Here is a 21613-nt window from a genome sequence, read left to right on the forward strand (position 1 = left end):
GGGGCTTTGTATGATGCTGGGGCACCTGCTATGAACTTATTCTTCATCAATACTGTCAATATTCCAGCATCTGGTCCCTTCCAATCCTCAACAACAGCAAAATGATCATTCAGATCTGGCAAAAGATTAGGCCTGTTTCACACTTCAGTTTTTGTCCATCAGTCAAGATCCGCCGTTTTGCAAAAAAAACCGGATCCGCCATTTTGTTTGGCGGATCCGTTTTTTTACCCACTAAGTTGCATTACCAGCGGATCTTGACGGATGGCCATCTGTTGGATCCGTTTTTTTGCAGATCCGTCAAAATTTTGCAGTCCGCCGACATGCCCGAACGGAGCATGTAACGTTTTTTCGGCCGGCAGGATCCGCACTTCACACTGCGCATGCCCGAAATTCTTCACTCAGCCTGAAATTTAACCCTAAAGTCTGTTCTGGCGGCTGAAGAAGAAAAAAAAAAAAATCAATCTCTCTCTCTCTCTCCCCTCCCCAGGCTGCGGTTCCTTTAAAATTCTTCATTCGTCGGATCCGTCAAAAAAAACGGTCCGGTGCCATCTGTTCACATCAGTCTGCAACGGATCCGCTTTCCGCCATTTTGGCGGATTTTAACTGACACAAAAAACTGATGTGTGAAACAGGCCTTACGAGTAAGGCCGGGGTCACACTAACCGACGCAAAATACGGTCAGTATTTTACATGCGTAATACGGATGAATGGCCCCTAAACAGTGCTCCGTATGTCATCCGTAATCAAGGTATGGTCGCGTATTTTGCGCATGTCTGCATCCGTATGGCGAGATTTTCTCGCCGGCTTGCAAAATGGACATATAATGGAGCCCTATGACAGGGTTTCTAACAGAAACCAAAGAATAGATATAGACACATAGAATGCATATATATATATATATATACATTCTGTGTGTCTATATCTATTCTTTCGTTTCTTTATTAAACCTGTCAGTGTGAGTTTACTGTATAGCGCACTGAACTGCCGGCTTTGCTAAAAGACACCTGGTGCGTATTTCTCGCAAGTCACATGTGTGGTCCGTGTGTAATCCATATTTTTTGCGCACCCATAGACTTGCATTGGCGTATTACGGATGTAGTACGCTGACAGTCGCAGCATGCTGCGATTGGCACGGACCGTAGAATACGGATGAGAAATACACGGCTGGTGCGAGGGACCCCATAGAGAATCATTGGTCCGTGTGCAATGCGTGCTTTTAGTGCCTCTCACTCGGCCGTATTCCTCGCCAGTGTGACCCCGGCCTTATACCACCTATACATGTGATTTCTCATAATCTCTGAACTCGATCTGTAAGAGACTCCAATCGAGTTTCTGGTATTTATTCATGCTAGCGTGGCTGGTCTGGAGCCAGAATCTCCAGGAGTGGACCCTCTGGGCCGTGGCACCTAGGGGCCCCGGGCAAGCTGCCAGGTGGAACGGACCCCTATACAGGGACCGTTAGGAGCAGGCCCAGGGGTTCGAGTACCACGGTAGCCGGTACCAAGAGGGGCGGCTCAGGATGGACTGGAGTAGGACTGTGGGACAGAAGTGTAGATGACAGAACAGAGCTGGAACACAGGAGACAGGAGTGGAGTAAGACTGTAGACTGGAACGTGGAGGGATGGCTGGAGCAGGAACACAGGAGACAGGATAGAGGAGCAGGATGGAACTGGAACACCGGAGGCAGGACTGGAGTAGGATGGAAGGACTGGAGCAGGATGGAACAGGAACACCGGAGGCAGGACTGGAGCAGGATGGAACAGGAACACCGGAGGAAGGACTGGAGTACAGCAGGGGACACGGATAGCCGGACTGCGAGGCTGCTGCAGGGAGCACAGGAGACCGGGACTGTGAGACTGCAGAGAGCACACGAAGAAGCGAGGCCCAGTGTGCTAGGAAACACAACGATCAGGCGCCTCCCTCAGGGGGAAGCGGCCTGATATGCCCCTGTCTGGTCTGCCATTGGTCAGGGGGTGCTTCCGGGTCAGGGCATAGCTGGAGCACAAGAAGCAGAAGGGAGGCACGGCCGTGGCCTATAGCACATGCTCATTGCATGCAAAGAAGTCATCGGCTGTGCGCCTGTCAGAGGTGACCACCGTGGCTGTCAGGCGGCGAGGGGATGCGGCGTGGGAGCGATGGCCGAGTGAGTATGCAGAGATGGTGTGACAATTCAATTGGAGAGTCATACACTTGTGCCACAGAATCCTACACCAAATGCAACAGAGAAAAATTTTCTGCAGTGTCCCTTTCACGTCTCATTTTTAGACGTACCGTAGGATCAATACAAATACTCCCAATGCCTAATGTAGGTGAGTCTGACTTCTATACTAGGAAAGATCTTTGAACAAATTATTAAACAACATGTATGTCAGTACCTGGATAAGAATGAAGTGATTAAACAGAGTCAGCATGGGTTTGTAACTAATAAGTCATGTCAGACTAACTTAATTTCCTTCTATGACGGTATCACTGATTGGGTGGATCAAGGAAATGCTGTAGATATAGTATATCTTGACTTCAGTAAACATTTGACAAAGTATCTCATACAATCCTTATTGAAAAAAATGACTAAGTATGGAATGGACAAGGCAACTGTTAGGTGGATTCATAACTGGCTTAGTGATCGGACCCAGAGAGTGGTCGTAAATGGCTGCACATCCAGTTGGAAGAATGTCTCATGTGGGGTACCACAGGGCTCTGTCCTGGGCCCTGTATTGTTCAACATCTTTATCAACGATTTAGATGAAGGAATTGAGGGTAAACTGATTAAATTTGCTGATGACACAAAGCTAGGAGGGTTAGCTAATACTAGAGAAGAGAGAGAGGATTCAAAAAGATATAAATAAACTGAAGCAGTGGGCAGCAACTAACAGAATGGTTTTTAACAGGGAAAAATGCAAAGTACTACATCTGGACAATAAAAATGAAAAAAGCATATACAGAATGGGAGGAATAGGGCTAAGTGACAGCACATGTGAAAAAGACTTGGGTATACTAATAGATCACAGACTGAATATGAGTCAACAGTGTGATGCAGCAGCAAAAAAGGCAAATGCAATTCTAGGATGTATTAACAGAAGCATACAGTCTAGATCACGTGAAGTCATTATTGCCCTCTACTCCTCTTTGGTCAGATCCTGTATCAAGTTTTGGGCACCACATTTTAAAAAAGGCATCAACAAACTGGAGCAAGTTCAGAAAAGAGCAAACCCTGTCTTATGAGGAAAGGTTGCAGGATTTGGGAATGTTTAGCTTGCAGAAGAGAAGACTGAAAGGAGACTTAATAGCTGTCTACAAATATCTCAAGGGCTGTCACATTGTAGAAGGATCATCTTTATTCTCGTTTGCACAAGGAAAGACTAGAAGCAATGGGATGAAATTGAATGGGAGGAGACACAGATTAGATATTAGAAAAAACTTTTTGACAGAGTGATCAATGAGTGGAACAGGCTGCCACGAGAGGTGGTGAGTTCTCCTTCAATAGAAGTATTCAAACAGAGGCTGGACAGACATCGGTCTGGGATGATTAAGTGAATCCTGCCTTGAGCAGGGGGTTGGACCAGATGGCCCAGGAGGTCCCTTGACACTCTACCATTCTATGATTCTATGATCTCTTTCGGCACCTTACAGTGTGCCCATAACAGTTCAGGGGAATGGAGGCACCTATTTTACAAAAACACAGCAGAGCTCATTACCTGACATGACCTGTAAATCCATGGAGAGGGAACAAAAAAAAAGTGTCCACGTGCTAGTGCTTTGGAGTTCTCATCGCTCACACTGGAGTTAGACAACATCGGAGAGCAGTGCACGTGTTGATGACAAACTCTTACGCTACAGATAACAGCTCACTTTGTGAACTGAACTAAATGATGTTCTGATCAGTTGGCTTCTTATCAGTGTGTGCGATACGGCACCGCTCCGTACACCTCGTACACACGCGGCTCCGCTCCGTACACCTCGTACACACGCGGCTCCGCTCCGTACACCTCGTACACACGCGGCTCCGCTCCGTACACCTCGTACACACGCGGCTCCGCTCCGTACACCTCGTACACACGCGGCTCCGCTCCGTACACCTCGTACACACGCGGCTCCGCTCCGTACACCTCGTACACACGCGGCTCCGCTCCGTACACCTCGTACACACGCGGCTCCGCTCCGTACACCTCGTACACACGCGGCTCCGCTCCGTACACCTCGTACACACGCGGCTCCGCTCCGTACACCTCGTACACACGCGGCTCCGCTCCGTACACCTCGTACACACGCGGCTCCGCTCCGTACACCTCGTACACACGCGGCTCCGCTCCGTACACCTCGTACACACGCGGCTCCGCTCCGTACACCTCGTACACACGCGGCTCCGCTCCGTACACCTCGTACACACGCGGCTCCGCTCCGTACACCTCGTACACACGCGGCTCCGCTCCGTACACCTCGTACACACGCGGCTCCGCTCCGTACACCTCGTACACACGCGGCTCCGCTCCGTACACCTCGTACACACGCGGCTCCGCTCCGTACACCTCGTACACACGCGGCTCCGCTCCGTACACCTCGTACACACGCGGCTCCGCTCCGTACACCTCGTACACACGCGGCTCCGCTCCGTACACCTCGTACACACGCGGCTCCGCTCCGTACACCTCGTACACACGCGGCTCCGCTCCGTACACCTCGTACACACGCGGCTCCGCTCCGTACACCTCGTACACACGCGGCTCCGCTCCGTACACCTCGTACACACGCGGCTCCGCTCTGTACACCCCGTACACACACGGCTCCTCTCCGTACACCTCGTACACACGCGGCTCCGCTCCGTACACCCCGTACACACACGGCTCCTCTCCGTACACCTCGCACACACGCGGCTCCGCTCCGTACACCTCGTACACACACGGCTCCGCTCCGTACACCTCATACACACGGCTCCGCTCCGTACACCTCGTACACACGCGGCTCCGCTCTGTACACCCCGTACACACACGGCTCCTCTCCGTACACCTCGCACACACGCGGCTCCGCTCCGTACACCTCGTACACACACGGCTCCGCTCCGTACACCTCGTACACACACGGCTCCGCTCCGTACACCTCGTACACACACGGTTCTGCTACATCCCCCCTGTAAACCCCTCCTGACCCCACACATAAACTTCCCCTCATCCAGCACCATGACAGCCAGCACAGCAGAGTCCTGCATACACTGAGGCCCCTGATCATGTGACCCCTGACTCCTCCCCTCCTGTGACCTCATCCCAGGTCCTGTGCGCACAGAGCAGCCATATATGTGGAGTGCGGCTCTGCAGGTATGTGTACAATGCCATTTACTTTGGGGGGTCATTAGGGCTGTATTTACCATTAGGTTTTTTTTGGTTCGGGGGTCGGACCTCTCCCTTGTTCACCCCCATCCCCTCGCAATCATACTCACCTCCTCCAGGCTCCAGCGGTGCCTGTTGCAGTTCAGATGGTCCTGCGCTGCGCTGATATCTGACTGCTTGTGTGAGAGAGGAGTGGCGCCCATATTCATGATCTTAATGAGTGACACCACGTGACCGCACACTGACACAAACAGGAAGAGAGCTCAAGATATCGGCGCTGTGGCTCCTGGCACATGATGTAGCAGGAGCAGGGACCAGACCGCGCCACGACAGGTGAGCTGGAAGGAGAATGGGGGCTGGGGGGAGACGGGGGGCGGTGAAATGATCCCGGGGGAGAATGGGGGCCAGGGGGGAGACTGAGTAGCGGGGAGAGGAATGAGCAGGGGATGGTGTTTAATGAGTGCCAGGGGGAGAATGGGGGCTGGGGGGAGACTGAGCAGATTTTTTTTCTTAATACCTGCAGTAGCGGCAGCAGCAATATATGGGGGCATAATCTATGGGGCATCGTATGGGGGCAGCATATGGGGGCATATTCAGTGAAGCATCTTATGGAGGTAGCATATGGGGCATAATCTATGGAACGTCTTATGGGGCCATAACCTTTGTGCAGCATTATATGGGGCATATTTTGTATGGAGCATCTTATGGGGCCATAACCTTTGTGCAGTATTATATGGGGTGTATTTTGTATGGAGCATCTTATGGGGCCATAACCTTTGTGCAGCATTATATGGGGTGTGTTTTGTATGGAGCATCTTATGGGGCCATAACCTTTGTGCAGTATTATATGGGGTGTGTTTTGTATGGAGCATCTTATGGGGCCATAACCTTTGTGCAGTATTATATGGGGCATATTTTGTATGGAGCATCTTATGGGGCCATAACCTTTGTGCAGCATTATATGGGTGTGTTTTGTATGGAGCATCTTATGGGGCCCATCATGAACTGTATGGAGCATTATATGAGGCTCCTGATTCAATATGGATATTCAAAAACATTTAACCTACTGATGTCTCAATTAATTTTACTTTTATTGGTATCTATTTTTATTTTGAAAATTTACCAGTAGCTGCTACATTTTCCACCCTAGGCTTATACGCGAGTCAATAAGTTTTCCCAGATTTTTGTGGCAAAATTAAGGTGGTCGGATTATACACGGGTCGGCTTATACACGAGTAAATACGGGTAATCCTCCAATGTCTGCTGGACATGGTATGGGGATAGTTTATAGTTCAGTTAGTACAGACACCAGACTTCTTGCTGTTAACCAGTTAATGTTTTCTTGTCCACCACACTGCAGAATCAAAAGAGGAAGACAGCGAGACAGGCAGCAACATCGCATCAGCGAGCTCGTGACCTCGAAACAGAAGATCCTCAGATCCTGGTATTGTGACGTAATATTAACAATAGTATTTATTCATTGATATTGTGCTATTAAATCCACAGCGCTTTACATACGTCATCAACACTGTCCCCATTGGGGCTCACAATCTAAACATCCTATCAGTAGGGCTTTAGAGTGTGGTAGGAAACCCATATAAACTCTTTGCAGATGTCATCCTCTGTGGGATTTGAACCCCAGACCCCAGTGCTGCAAAGTTGTTGCACTGACTACTGAGCCACTATATACAGTGCTAAGCACTAAGCCACCATATTCAGTGCTAACTACTGAGCCACCGCGTACAGTGCTAACTACTGAGCCACCGTGCTGCCATAATAGCTATGCAAGAATATTTTTGCTAGCAGCATTGTGTATTAGCTCTTTCTATGCTCATCATATTATTATTATTATTATTATTTATTTATATAGCACCATTGATTCCATGGTGCTGTACATGAGAAGGGGTTACATACAAATTACAGATATCACTTACAGTAAACAAACTAACAATCACAGACTGATAGAGAGGGGAGAGGACCTTGCCCTTTCGGGCTTACATGCTACAGGATGGTGGGGAAGGAGACAGTAGGTTGGTGGGTTGCAGCAGTTCCGGTGTTGGTTGAGGTGATATCATCGGTAGTGTATGCACTACACATCTGTTTTTATTGATTTATTTGAGGATGTAATATTGATATCCTATCCTTATAATAGGCCATCAGTATTGACACCAGCACTGATCAGTTGCCTGAAGGCGTTGGAGCGCTTCATGGAATAATGACAGCTATTTTACCATACTTATACACTAGGTTCCAATGGTCATTTGTTGATTTTGCAGCATTAAGGCTGGAAACACGGACTGAGAGGCATACGAGATACTCGCCTGAGTGTCGCATGACTCACCCGGGACAGCGGCAGGGTCTCTGGTTGTGAGTGCATCAGCTGCATAGAAACTCATCCAGCTGACGTGCTCCCTCCTGCCACCGTCCCAGGTGAGTCATGTAAGACGCGCACAAGTATCTCACACCTTGTGCCTCCAGTCTGAGGCCACATTTACTGAATTCAAATGCTTTTTCAATCAAAAACATCTTCGGTGCTTTCACACTGCTACATTTCTGATCCGTGTCTATTCTTTTATTATTCATTTTATTCTATTCGTTTTCTCTGATCCATTTGTGTTAGTTTTTTCATGCACCCAGAATCGGAGACTGCTCTGGTTTTGGGCTGCCTTGAAAAACGCCGACACAAACGGACAGACGTGGATCCGTAGCTTTCTGAGTCAAATAACATGGATGTCTATGGAGACGGATAAAACAGATCTGTGAACCAGAACCGTTCTGCTGTACTGAGAAATCAGCATTTCAATTGCTATATAAATAATTCCTACCGACTATGGTGGATCTTATCCCTCTGTCACTCCAGCTCTACTTCCCGCAGAGTGCCACCTCCTTCACTGACAGCCTCTCTGATGTGCTTCCTTCTGGAAAAAAGAGCTGGAAGAGGTGGCAGCGAGCGGGTATAGAGCTGGAGTAACAGATCTACTCCCTCATTTGCATATGTATGCAAACCGATTTCAGATGAATGGACTGAACATATAAAAATCTTACTGGAATTGTCTTTGAAAGAGCTACACGGGCATACACACAGATTCGGACCGCTTACTCATTCCCTATGGGACTTGCGAACATGTTCGGCACTTGCGGTGAGACAAAAAAAAAACACAGCTAGCAGCGTTTTTTTTTTTTTTTTTTCCGTTGCTGCAAGTACCGCATTTGCGGGATTGCGGCAAAACTGCAAGTGCCGCACATGTACGCAAGTCCCATAGGGAATGAATGAGGCCGAATGCAGCGTTGCCGTAAATCATCCATTACGTGACAGATGCGGAAAAACTGCCGGATCTGCCGCGAATGGCGAAAATCGCTGATGTGAAAGTAGCCCAAGTCACTGCCGACAGTGTCTGCATTAGGCTGGTTTCACATTAGCGTTGAAACAACGCTGCGCATTGCGTCGGTAAGCCCCACCCCGATCCGGCTCCCTGCCCTCCCCATCCGGGATCACCGCCTACTATCGCATTTGCACGCATGCGATCGGCGCACCCTATCTTTAGCATAGGGTGCGCAGATCATGCGCTGCCAGTGTGAAAGTAGCGTGCTGCGCACTTTTGACGGTGCGCGCCGAAATGCAACAGTGCGCAGCACGCTACTTTCACACTGGCAGCGCATGATCTGCGCACCCTATGCTAAAGATAGGGTGCGCCAATCGCATGCGTGCAAATGCGATAGTAGGTGGTGATCCCGGATGGGGCGGGCAGGGAGCCGGATCGGGGCGGGGCTTACCGACGCAATGCGCAGCGTTGTTTCAACGCTAATGTGATACCAGCCTTAGTCATACTCACCAATGGGGGGGAGCGGTGCAGCACGAAAAGTGCCTAGGGCAGCACAAACTCTAAATACGGCCCTGGTCATTATAATTAACCACTTCAGGTCTGAGCTATTTAGCTTTTAAGAATATTTAAAGATTTTTTTAAAATTTCTTTTCATTTTTGAACTTTAACTATAATATGGACACATTTTGTATTTTGGGTAATTTTCTTTATTTTACTGCCTTCTTATATGATACTAGCTATTGAACCCGTTCTACGCCTGGGTGGCGAGCATTTATAATGGTATATGGTCTCCATCCTGTCATGTGCTGCTACCATCTTGCGCCCTAATCCTGATTCGTACGCCTCCATCTTGTCATCCTGTGATATGGTGCTGTCATCCTGTCATGTGCTGCTCCTATCCTGCACCCCCAATTTTTTTTTTTTTAAGACAGAGACCGGAGGCACTGTGTGGCGCCGAATTCTTGTGTTGTTCAAATGGCGGCGAAGTGTGTACTATATATGTGTGTATATATATAGTACTAAAAAAATTTTTAAAGACGCACCAGAGGCACTGTGTGGCCCTGAAATGTTGTGTTTTAAAATGGGGGCAAATTGTGGGTGTCAGTTACATATTTACATAAAGCAGTGATGTCATCAGAGGGTGCAGTAGTTTTAAAATGGCGGCGAAGTGTTTGCGTCAGGTCCGGCGCCATTTTTTTTTGTTGGGCGGAAATGCCCTGATGTCAGGAGAGGGTAGGATTGTGCCACCGAAATCAGCGCCTGTGCAGTCTGTGGTTACCGACTTCATGGTGCCGGAAAGCGCGGACTGTGCAGGCGCCGAATCAGGCGGCACAATCCCGCTCTGTCCGGACATCACGGCGAGACCCCGCGGCAATCCCGGATCGGTAAGTTGTTTGCTGGGAAGTCAGGAGAGGGTGGGTTGTGGCGCCGGAATCGGCACCTGCGTAGTCCGTTCTTTCTGGCACCATTTTCTTGAAGACTCACAGTGTGCTTTCAAGAAAATGGTGCTGGAAAGCGCGGACTGCGCAGGCGCCGATTCCGTCGTCACAACCCACTCTCTCCTGACATCACAGCGAGACCCCGCGGCAATACCAGATCGGTAAGGTGTTGTGCCGAAGATCGCGGTATGCGTTCAGTTCTTACGCATACCGTGATCTCCTGGCCCACACTCCTCATCCCCGGATGCGTCACTCTGTGGGTTCCAGGCTTCGGACAAAGTGACGCTCCTAGCGTTATATTAGAGATAGATGGTAAAGTGCGGCGTTACCGGGTGCACAGCCCCTTCCCCCACATGTTGAGCTCTGTGACTGCAGGGTGGTCACTGTACGCCCCTTATATAAGAGGGACCCCTACGGTCGCACTTGTCCCTGAGGTCTGATCTTCTGATTTCCCTACATGCGCTCTCCACTGTACTGTATCAATAAACTCTGGAAATGAGAGGTAGATCCTATTTCCAATTTTCTGGTCTAAACGGAAAAGCCAGGGAAGCTTTTGTGGTTTCGTATTTCCCTCCTCTAATTTCAGAAGCCATAATTCTATTACTTTTTCGTCCACATAGCCATATAAGAGCTTGTACCTTGCGAGATGAGTTGTAGTTTTGATTGACTCCATTCATCTTACCATAATTTCTACTGGGAAAAGGGAAACAATTTCAAGTGGGTTTTTTTTATTGTGAGAGGAGTGGAGTTTTGGGATAATATAACATATGTAAACGTTCATTATTTCTTGGAACAAGATTAGCAATTCCACTCTTTATCCCCTTAGTGACGAGCCAATTTTCACCTTCCTGACCAGGCCAAATTTTTTAAATCTGACCACTGTCACTTTATGAGGTAATAACTCTGGAACGCTTCATTGAATCCCATTTTTTTCGTTGCATATTGTACTTCACGATAGTGGTAAAAATTTCTTCAATATGACTTGTGTCTATTTGTGGAAAAAATCGAGAAATTTGGGAATATTTTGCCATTTTCAACTTTTTGACATTTCTGCCCTTAAACCAGAGAGTCATATCGCACAAAATAGTTAATAAATAACATTTCCCACATGTCTACTTTACATCAGCACAATTTTAGAAACATATATATATTTTTTTTGTTAGGACAATATAATGGGTAAAAGTTGACCAGCGATTTATCATTTCTCCAACAAAATTTGCAAAACCGTTTTTTACCAAAAATTTACTTTAGACCCCAACTTTTTTTATTTTCACATGGGTAACAGGAGACAATAGACCCAAATATGGGTTGTGTAATTTCTGCTGAATACGCCGATACCCCATAAGTGGTGGAAAAGTATTGTTTTGGCACGCAGCAGGGCTTGGAAGGGAAGGAGCACCGTTTTGTCTTTTTGAACGCAAAAATGGCTGGAATCGAAAGCAGGTGTCATGTCGCATTTGGAGAAATTATGTGCCTAAACAGTAAAAAAAAACAAAAAACCCACAAGTGACCCCATTTTGGAAACTAGACCCCTTAAGGAACTTATCTAGATGTGTGGTGAGCACATGAACTCCCAGGTGCTTCATAGAAGTTTATAACATAGAGCTGTGAAAATAAAAAAAAAATCAAATTTTTTCCTAAAAAAATGTCATTTTAGCCTCAAATTTTTGGACCCCAATATTTATTGTGCCATTTCTTCTGAGTGCGCCCATATCCCATATGTGGGGGAAAAGTACTATTTGGGCGCATGGCTCGGAAGGAAAGGAGTGACGTTTTGGAACACAGAGCCCCTGATGTGCCTAAACAGTGAAAAAAAACATAATTTACCCACTTTTGGAAACTACACCTTTCATTCATTTTATCCAGGCGTATAGTGAGCATTTTAAACCCATAGGTACTACACATAATTTGATAACATTAAGTTGTCATATTGAAAAGGTTCATTGTTTCACAAAAATGTTGCTTTAGCCCCAAATTTGTAATTTTTACAGTGGACAGTAGGAGATAAAAGACCTCATAATTTGTTATTCAATTTCTTTTAAACGTGATGATACCCCATAAGGCTGGTTTTACACTTGCCGTGTTTTTGCTGGCCGTTTTTGCGGCCCCAATACATTTCTATGGGGCTGCAAAGATTAGCTGGAGGGCCGTGCTCCGTATGGCCGTGAGGGCCGTATTTGCGGCCGTGAAAAAATATCGAGCTTGCTCAATATTTTGCATGGCTTATGGCCGCGGCTGCAATGCATTTCAATGGTACCGCAAAAACAATGTTAGCTTGTTTTTGCGGTACACCATATTTGCGGATTGCTGTGTTTTTCCCTGCTATTTGTTATAACAGGGAAAAATGGCGATCCGAGAAGGTTTTTTACGGCCCGTTTTTGCAAGAGACCGCAAAAATCATGGCAATACGGCCCGCAAAAAACACTGCAAGTGTAAAACCAGCCTAAGTGGTCAAAAACGTCTTTTTGGGCACGTGGCAGGGCTAGGAAAGAGCGTTATTTGTCTGAAATAGTTTGTGAATGCCATGTCGCATTTGGACAGCCTCTGACATTTGAAAACAGCAGAAACCCTCACAAGTGGTTCCATTTAGGAAACTAGACTCCTCAAATAATTAATTTAGGGTTGTTTGTCGCCATTTTTAACCTACAGTTGATTCACAAAACTTTATAACATTTACATGTGAGTACAAAAAATTTATTTTTTTTCCACTAAAATACTGTTTTAGCACCACATTTTTAATTTACACAATGGGTAATGGGAGAAATTATACCCCACAATTTGTTACCCAATTTCTCCCCAATGTGGCAGCACCCCATATGTGTTTGTACACTACTGTTTGAGCATGTGGCAGGGATTGGATGGAAAGGAGCGCTATTTTGGTTTGGTTTTAGAATGCAGATTTTGTTTTAATAGATTGTGGGCACCATTAGGTGAGCCCCTGAAATGTCAGAACAGCATTTAATGGTGTAGGGGTAGCACGGTGGCTCAGTGGTTAGCACTGCAGCCTTGCAGCGCTGGAGTCCAGGGTTTGAATCCCACCAAGAACAACATCTGCAAGGAGTTTGTATGTTCTCCCCGTGTTTGCGTGGGTTTCCTCCTGGTACTCCGGTTTCCTCCCGCATTCCAAAGACATACTGATAGGCAATTTAGATTGTGAGCCCCATCGGGGACAGTGATGATAATGTGTGCAAACTATAAAGCGCTGTGGAATATGTTAGCGCTATATAAAAATTATTATTATATAATAATATAAATGCTAATAATGTATTTGCTACAAATTTGTCAGGTACACAAGGGTTAATAGGTGAAACTGGACCCCATAATATTGCACAATTTCTCATCAATGCAATGATGCCCCATATGTGATCGGAAATTATTGTTAGTCCACACATCAGGGCTAAAAAGGAAAAAGCGCTATTTGGCTTTTAGAGCACAGATTTGGCTAGAATAGTTTGCGGGCAACATTTGCAAAGCCCGAAAGGTGCCAGAACAGCATAAAAACCCCAAAAGTGATCCCATTGTACAAATTATACCACTCAATGAATTCCTCCACGGCTGCAGTCACTATTTTGTAACATGGACGTCTTGCTTTATTCTGGAGAATTGCAAATATGCTAGTTTAGTGACCATACATTGTGTCCAGCTTGTGCTTCTGGCGACACACCCTGTAAATTAAGGGCTTTCTCCCCTCTACAATGCAATAATGCCAAACATGTGGCCGCTTACTGTAGTATACAGTGGGGCTCAGAAGGAAGGGGCATTTGGATTTGGGAGTGTAGAATTCACTGGATTTTATCTGAGGGGGTGGGAGTCCCATGTCTTTTTTCCAGAGTCTGCTCTAGCAGTAATATGAGAACCTCGATATTTCCAGTGACAGATGATGGACCCGAGTGGGGGCTGGTTTTGTACGGGACAATTTAGGGTTTTCATTGGTAACATTTTGGCTTGCATAATGTTTTTTGATCACTGCATCTGCCTCATCCGACATAATGAGGCAGATGCAGACACTATGGAGTTCGTTTGGCATCTTCTTCGATGGTATACAGCTTTTTAGGCGTGCACAGATCTGTTGTCGCCCACACTAAAGACGCCTAAAATGATGTGACTCCGCCGGAACACCGACCAGTCCAAAGAGCTTCCATCTGTCTCATAAGTGAGTGGTTCCATCAACATTTTTTGTCTTAATAGCGGCTTTGGGTAATTTACACCGAAACCCTGATGTAAGCGCTCAACGCAGCGTGCAGGATAAATGTATGCTGAGCCTTATTCCTATTTTTGGGAGGTAGAATTAACAAAATAGCAGTTCAAGAATAGTTCTTATTTTTATTTTTGCATTTTTCACCTTGAGGTATAAGTGTATTTATTCTTCGGGTTGGTGCGATTACAGATTTATATCTGTGGGGCTTTTTTTTATGTTTTGCTGCTATCGCACAGTAAAAATTATTTTTTAATAAAAGAAAAAGTAGTTTTTGTTCGTCACCACATTTTGACAGCTGTAATTTTTTATGTTTTTGGCAAATAGAGCTGTATGAGGGCTTATTTTTTGCAGGACAAGTTGCAGATGTTTTTGGTACCATTTTGGGGTACACTATTTTTTGATCACTTTTTTGTTCAGATTTTTTAAACACAGAATCAACAAAACCCTTATTATTTTTATTTTTTGCACTGTTCACCTTGTGGTAAAAGTGATAAGACCGATTTGTTTGTCGGGTTGATACAATTTCAGCGATACCAGATTTATATATTTTTTTTTTTTATGCTTTACTATTTTTACACACTAAAAACAATATTTTACAAAAATAAATTTATAAATTTGTTTTAGCATTGCCATATTCTGAGAGCTGTAACTTTTTTTTTTTTTTTTCCAAATCAGCTATATTAGGGCTTGTTTTTTTGTGGGATAGTTTTAGCATTTTCATTTATCCCATTTTTTTAACATACAACATTTTGATTGCTTTCTATTCACTTTTTTGTTCGTCAATATGATGAAGCCGCAGCATTTTTGGCATGGTGTGTGGTTTTTTTTTTTTTTTTGGTTTTTTTTTTTTACAGCATTCACCATATGGAATAAGTAACTCGACGTTTTTATAGAACGGGCCGTTCCGGATGTGGTGATACCAATTATGTCTACTTTTGCTTTATTGCAAACCCTGCGTTTTGTGTGTGGCAAAATGGATTTTAGTGATTTGTGTGCGTTTTTTTCATATTTTATGTAACTTTTTTCACTTTTTTACTTAGTCCCACTATGGGACATGTATAATTTTCAGTTTGATCACTGGTCTCATACACTTCATTACTCGTGTACTGCAGTGCATGAGACTGTCAGTGTCTCACTGACTGTGCCTGCGAGAGCCAGCTTATATCTGGATCTCACAGACCACCATACCCTGGAGTCATCACATGACCTCAGGGTACTATGGTAACAGTCGTGACCCGCGATTCTCATCACGTAGGTCCGATAGTTGAGAAGGTTTTGTAACCCCCTTGTAACCAATTAAATACCGCTGTCGCAACTGACGGTATTTAAGGGGTAATCGGCCCCGATCGATCACAAAAACGGCTGGGGCCGATAAAACAGGGTGTCAACTATCATGGACAGTTGACATCCGCTGGAATTGCGGCCACCGGGCTGCACTATTTTATTCTTTAGCGTCGTTATCAAGCGGTGCTGAGGATTAAAGACGTCTTAATGACTGACGTTAAAAGGCGTGTAGGCGGTCGTTAATGGGTTATTTGGAATTTGTTCTTTATAATGCTACTTTGGAATGTAAATAGCACATTTCATGGAGAAAAATGTTATTTTTTTTGCCGATAATTTTACATTGGCTCATTTTCTTCCCATTCAGGTTCCTACAATATCGGATCCTCTCAGTGGAGATCTTCTATAGAAGAAAATTTTCCTGATTTACCCATCAAGGATGGATATGGACAGAGACAAGATGGCGGAGAGGCTCTTACACCTCACCCTAGAGATCCTCTTCCGGCTTACTGGAGAGGTGAGAGATTCTGATGACGTCACATTACATCATTCTTATCTATGGGAATAACAGATGGACAGAACTGGAGAGGTGAGGACTCTGGAAATGTCTGTAGTGAGATTTATTCATGTGTCTCTCCATAACCAGGATTACACAGTGGTGAAGAAGACCCCTAGTGAGCGCTGTCAGGACCCTGTGTCTGAGGGATGGGGTAGACACCTGAGCCCAATCACAGGACCTCCATGTTACCCACTGATACATGAGGACATCAATAACCAGAAGATCATAGAACTCACCTACAAGATGATTGAGCTGCTGACTGGAGAGGTGACACTGCTGGGAATACCGGGACATTATACAGTAACGCTATGAAGGGATTGGGGGATGACAGTGTCATTGATCCAGGGAGCTAGTCTGATTGCCGTATGTGGAGTCGGGAAGGAATTTTTTTCCCCAATATGAAGCTTACTGTTTGCCACATGGGTTTTTTTTTTTGCCTTCCTCTGGAGCAACATGTTAGGGCAGGATAGGATAGGATAGGGTATGGGTTGAACTAGATGGACTTAAAGTCTTCCTTCAATCTTAATAACTATGTTACTATGTATTGTATGTGTCAGGTTCCTATAAGATATCAGGATGTCAGCATCTATTTCTCCATGGAGGAGTGGGAGTATTTAGAAGGACACAAAGATCTGTACAAGGACGTCATGGAGGTTCCCCAGCCCCTCACATCACCAGGTAATAGACAGGACTAAATACACACGGCCTATAATTATCTGTATGTAAAGAATGAATTCAGTCCATGTTTGTGTTTCCTCCAGATCTATCCAGTAAGAGGACAACACCAGAGAGATGTCCCCGTCCTCTTCCACAGGACTGTAAGCAAGAAGATCCCAGTGTTCCTCATGATCATCAGGTAGATGGAGAGAAGGTGTCATGAGATCTCCCCTATGGTGTGTAGACGACTGTGAAGGTCTTGTGTTGAGTCTTGTTTTATCCACCAGTATTATATGTTTTATACTTGTAGTATGAGTGGTGGAGAAGGCAGGTCTTACAAATCAGCTGTCGGGTGACCCAGGATCAGGGGCTCCTTCCCTGTCCATACAACTAGGGGGCTCCCGAGCTCGCCCTATCGCCTGGGATAATTCTGAAGGTGAAGATGCTGGGGCCGCCACCCTCGCCTTGACTCCTAAGTTAGCCCTCCGTCTGTTCTCTTCCCCAACCCAGGGAAGAGGGTCGCTACTGTGCACCGCAGTACACCAACCCGACAAACAGGGCTACACAAAAAAAGAGGGTAACTGGAAAACTCCAGTCATACAAAATATTCACTCACATATAACAGAGGAAGCAGTGGGGAATGGAGGATGGGGGTAAAAACAAAGTAAGAGGAGGGAAGGGAATTACCACACTTACGAACCACGCAACAGACACAGATAACTACTCCAAAACTCCTTCTCATATGAACACCTCTCCTTTTAAGCCATGCATCAAAAGCTATCTCTGACATGGGTTTGAATCAGGACCCAGGTTATAAAGGGAATGAGAGTTGCTAACTGAGCTCAGCTGAGAGCTCAGATTTTCCAACATGGCTGCTTAACCCCTGTTCTGTCAAAAGAAATAAACCCCATTAAAAAGGAGAAGCGCTTCTTCTCAGCGCAGGAGTAGGAGCAATCAGGCGCTACGATCTTCTGGCTCCTCTCTTACGGTAACCCAGTGACATCAGGTTGACAGTGGATCATAGATGTGACTTCTCCATCTGTCTGTGACTTTTACAATATTTATTTCAGGGTGAAGATCTGACCCATATTAATACTACAGAGACATATGTGAGGGGTGATGAACAGTGTAAAGAGGAGATTCCTACAGATAACCACCCAGGTGAGTAGTAACCACTAAATGCAGAGAAGTCACAGATTCTTCTCATTCACTTTGTGGGGTACCAGTTCTATTTACTGTATTTTTTTTCTATCTATGACAGCCCATGAGAGACATTTCACACATAAAGTCAGGAAACCTACAAGATACCGTTAAAACGTTGAGCCTCTCCAACGCTTCAGTGGTTTCCTGTATTTAGAGAGTGAAACTATATCCTGGGTGCTCCAGTTTATCTATTGGAAGCAGAATCCAGTACGCTATAGCTCCTGAGGGGGTCAGTGACCTTTGTGAAAGTACACCTTTTGTAATTGCGGATAAGTCACTGTGTCAGTTTTGCATTTCTAAAACTTTCACCCAATTCCCCTTACATTTACCTCGAAAAGCTGAGGTTAAAAACTTTTTTTTTCTTTCACCTTGGTGGGGAAATGGTTATGTGTCCTCCTCCTCTTCCTTATCCTCTATGGATGAGGGTGAAGTAGGACAGCCTTTGTTTTCTGGTTTGAAGTTACAAACCGATTAAAGCCGTAAGTCCACTATAGATATACAGGAAAGTAAAAAGTCAGGGTCCATTCAGAATATAAGGTGAGGAACAAACCTCAGGATAGATAATGGGAGGAGCAAAACCAGGGGCTGGCCGATTATGATATGTATGGGAAACTTATGACTTGACCCTAACATAACGATGCGGTCTGCAGGTCCCAAGCTATTCTAGGATATGAGCTCATTTCCTCAGTTCCACACCTTGCTCTCTCTCTCCAGAAGTAAATATCCTTTTGAAAAAGGTGCTTCAACTATCAGTGCAGGTACCAACATTTTTTTTTTTTTCTTTTTTTTTTTATATAGCTGTGTACAAATGATCACCATTGCCTTTTGATGAATTGGGAGTGTTTTCGACCACTAGATAGAAAAGCGGATAGTCTCTTGACAAGAACCCGGTCTTCTGCAGGTTCTTTCAGCTTTAAGGTTCAAAGCAGATAGCTCAGTTGCTAGGTCTTTAGTGATATGGTTGGATCATGTTGAAGCTCGATTAAGTAACAAAACCTCGATGTGTCTCTCTATCCTCAGCATCAATATGGTGACTGTGACGGTGTCAGGTGCAATGAAACACTAAATTGATTGAGGAGGGTTGTGCCTGGTCAGAAAAATGCAGGTAAACATCCCTGAAATGTCCAGTAAAGGTAGAGCACTTATGAGTAGCTAGAATGGAGCAGAGTGAGCAACACGTTGAAACTCAGTCTTTTTAAGAAGGGGGAAGTATTCTTTTCCCTTCACCCATGACAGCACCACATGAGAGAGGGATCCGCCCCGCCAGGACAGGAACCTACTGAAACATAAGGGGCGGCACCTCTCCCCCGCTTCAGTTGGGTTCCTGTCCTGGAAAGGAATCCCTCTGACAGCGGCGGTGCCTGTCAGGATGAAAGACCCAGGGCCGTCCCGGCGTGTAAAAATTGCAGGGCTGGCTTACCTGCGACGCCGGCCGTCGGCAGCTGGTAGCGCAGTCCCCGGGGTTTTGCCTGATTCGGGCCCCGGGTTCGTGCGGGCACGTCCCGAAGTCCTCCCTTCGGAGGTTCCTCCCTGTGCCGCCCTCCCCCTGCGCGCGCGCCCGTTCCTTCGCCTGCATGCAGGGGAAGCCGGGGGCGGAGACCGGCGTCTGACGTCAGCGGCGCAGAGGATTCTGGGAGCGCGACCGCTGACGTCATCAGGACGCGACGGTCATGGCGCCGGGCGTGACGCCGGCCAGGAGCGGCTGGCGGTCGCGGGGGGGAGGGGTAATGAGGGGCTCACTCACCGGTAAAAGAAGGAGCAGAAGCGGCTGCAGGAGTGACAATGGCGTCTCAGGAGGATCGCTCACCGTCCCCATTGTCCCTGCCCCCATCGCAAGCTTCTGGTCGCAAGAGCCGCTCGAGCGGCAAAAGCAGCAGCCGTCCAAGTCACCGATCGAGGGATTCCTCGAGGTCAAAAGAGCGCAGAGCGCACGCTCCTTCGCAGCCCCAGAGCCCGGTATCCGTCTTTCCTGGGTGGTGAGTGATCTCCGTGAAAGTTAGACAATATTATAATAGGCCTTCCTATGTCTTTTCTTTTTATTACGGAGGCAAAAAAGCTATAAGCAAAAAGAAAAATAGAGAATGTGCCATATGCCACAGCCCTTTAGCAAAAGACTACCAAAAGGACTTATGTGTCAGCTGTATCCAGCGGACTATGGCTGAAGAGGTGCCGAGCCTGGCAACAAACCTCAGATCAATAATAAAATCTGAAGTACAGGGCTCACTTAAAAAATTATTAAAAAAGAAGAGTAAGAGTAGGAAAGCCTCCCCGAGTTCCTCGTCATGCTCCTCCTCTTCGGAGTATCAAGTTGAGCACGGGTCATCTTCATCCTCAGACAGTGATACGGGGGGCAGACCTTGCTTTCCCGTAGAAGATACGGACGCTCTCCTCAAAGCCATCAGGTCCACTATGGGCCTGCAAGAGGAGAAGGTAGAGAGATCACTGGAGGATGTAATGTTTGGCGGCCTGCAAGAGAGGAAGAAGCGTACCTTTCCGGTCAATGACAAGGTTCAGGCCCTAATCGAGAGAGAGTGGAAGAAACCGGAGAAATCAGGTAGCCTTCCCTCCTCTTCAAAGCGAAGATACCCCTTTGAGGCTAAAGACACGGACGTCTGGGACAAGGTCCCAAAGATTGACGCAGCAGTGTCTAGATCTTCCAAAAAGTCGGCCCTACCCCTGGAGGACTCAGGGGTTTTGAGAGATCCCTTGGATAAAAAAGCGGACTCATACCTAAGGCACACTTGGGAGGCAGCGGCAGGGGGTCTGAAACCGGCAATAGCCGGCACCTGCACAGCCCGGTCATTAATGGTCTGGTTGCAACAACTTGAAGAAAAACTAGCCTCCAAGGTACCAAGGGAGAAAATACTAGGAGAAATGTACTTGCTACACAGAGCTGCTGCTTTCTTGGCTGACACCTCCTCCGACTCAATGAGGTTAACGGCAAGAGCAGCGGGACTATCGAACGCCGCAAGACGGGCGTTATGGCTCAAAGGCTGCCCTGGGGACATTCAATCTAAGGCGAAATTATGCTCGTTACCATGTGATGGGCAGTTCCTGTTTGTGAAAAACCTGGATGACATCCTGGAGAAAGCCGGTGATAAAAAGAAGGGCTTCCCCAGATTCATGGGTGATCAGAGGAGACCGCCCTTTCGGAGGGGAAAGTTCAATCGGGGCCGTCCCCCGGGAGAGCGGAAAAGGTGGGACGACAAGAGGAAAAAAGAACCAGGGTTCATGTTTGGGGGAACTACCTCAACCGCCAAAAAATCCCCGCAATGACGTCAGCCCTCCGGTGGGGGGAAGATTGAAGCTCTTTTCTCAAGAATGGGAGAAAATATCGGCCAACAATTGGATTCTGAGCATTATAAAAAATGGCCTAGAAATCCCTTTCTTCCAGCATCCGAGAGCTTCGTTTGTGGTAACCCCCGTCAGAAAGGAACCAGGAGAGCAATCAGCCATAGAAATGGAAATTTTAGGACTGTTGGAGAAACAAGTTCTAATAGAGGTCCCAAAAGATCAAGAGAGAAGAGGGTTCTATTCTCCCCTCTTCCTAATAAAAACACCAGACCTTTCCTTCAGAACAATAATAAATCTCAAGCGCCTCAATCAATGGATCATAAACCAAACATTCAAAA

The 21613-nt window shown here is 46.4% G+C and overlaps 1 protein-coding gene across 1 annotated transcript in view; it reads left to right on the forward strand.

Annotated features, from left to right (window-relative positions):
* Nucleotides 1–21613, forward strand: part of LOC141055956 (uncharacterized) — a 180068-nt gene that overhangs the window by 66665 nt on the left and 91790 nt on the right. Inside the window, exon 14 of the mRNA XM_073552652.1 lies at nucleotides 17849–17939. Within this exon, the coding sequence (XP_073408753.1) occupies nucleotides 17849–17939 (91 nt within the window). The remainder of the gene's footprint in view (nucleotides 1–17848; nucleotides 17940–21613) is intronic.

The sequence above is a fragment of the Dendrobates tinctorius genome, unplaced genomic scaffold (genome assembly GCF_039654945.1).
Source record: "Dendrobates tinctorius isolate UK_male_01 unplaced genomic scaffold, ASM3965494v1 ptg000192l, whole genome shotgun sequence".
NCBI lineage: Eukaryota > Metazoa > Chordata > Amphibia > Anura > Dendrobatidae > Dendrobates > Dendrobates tinctorius.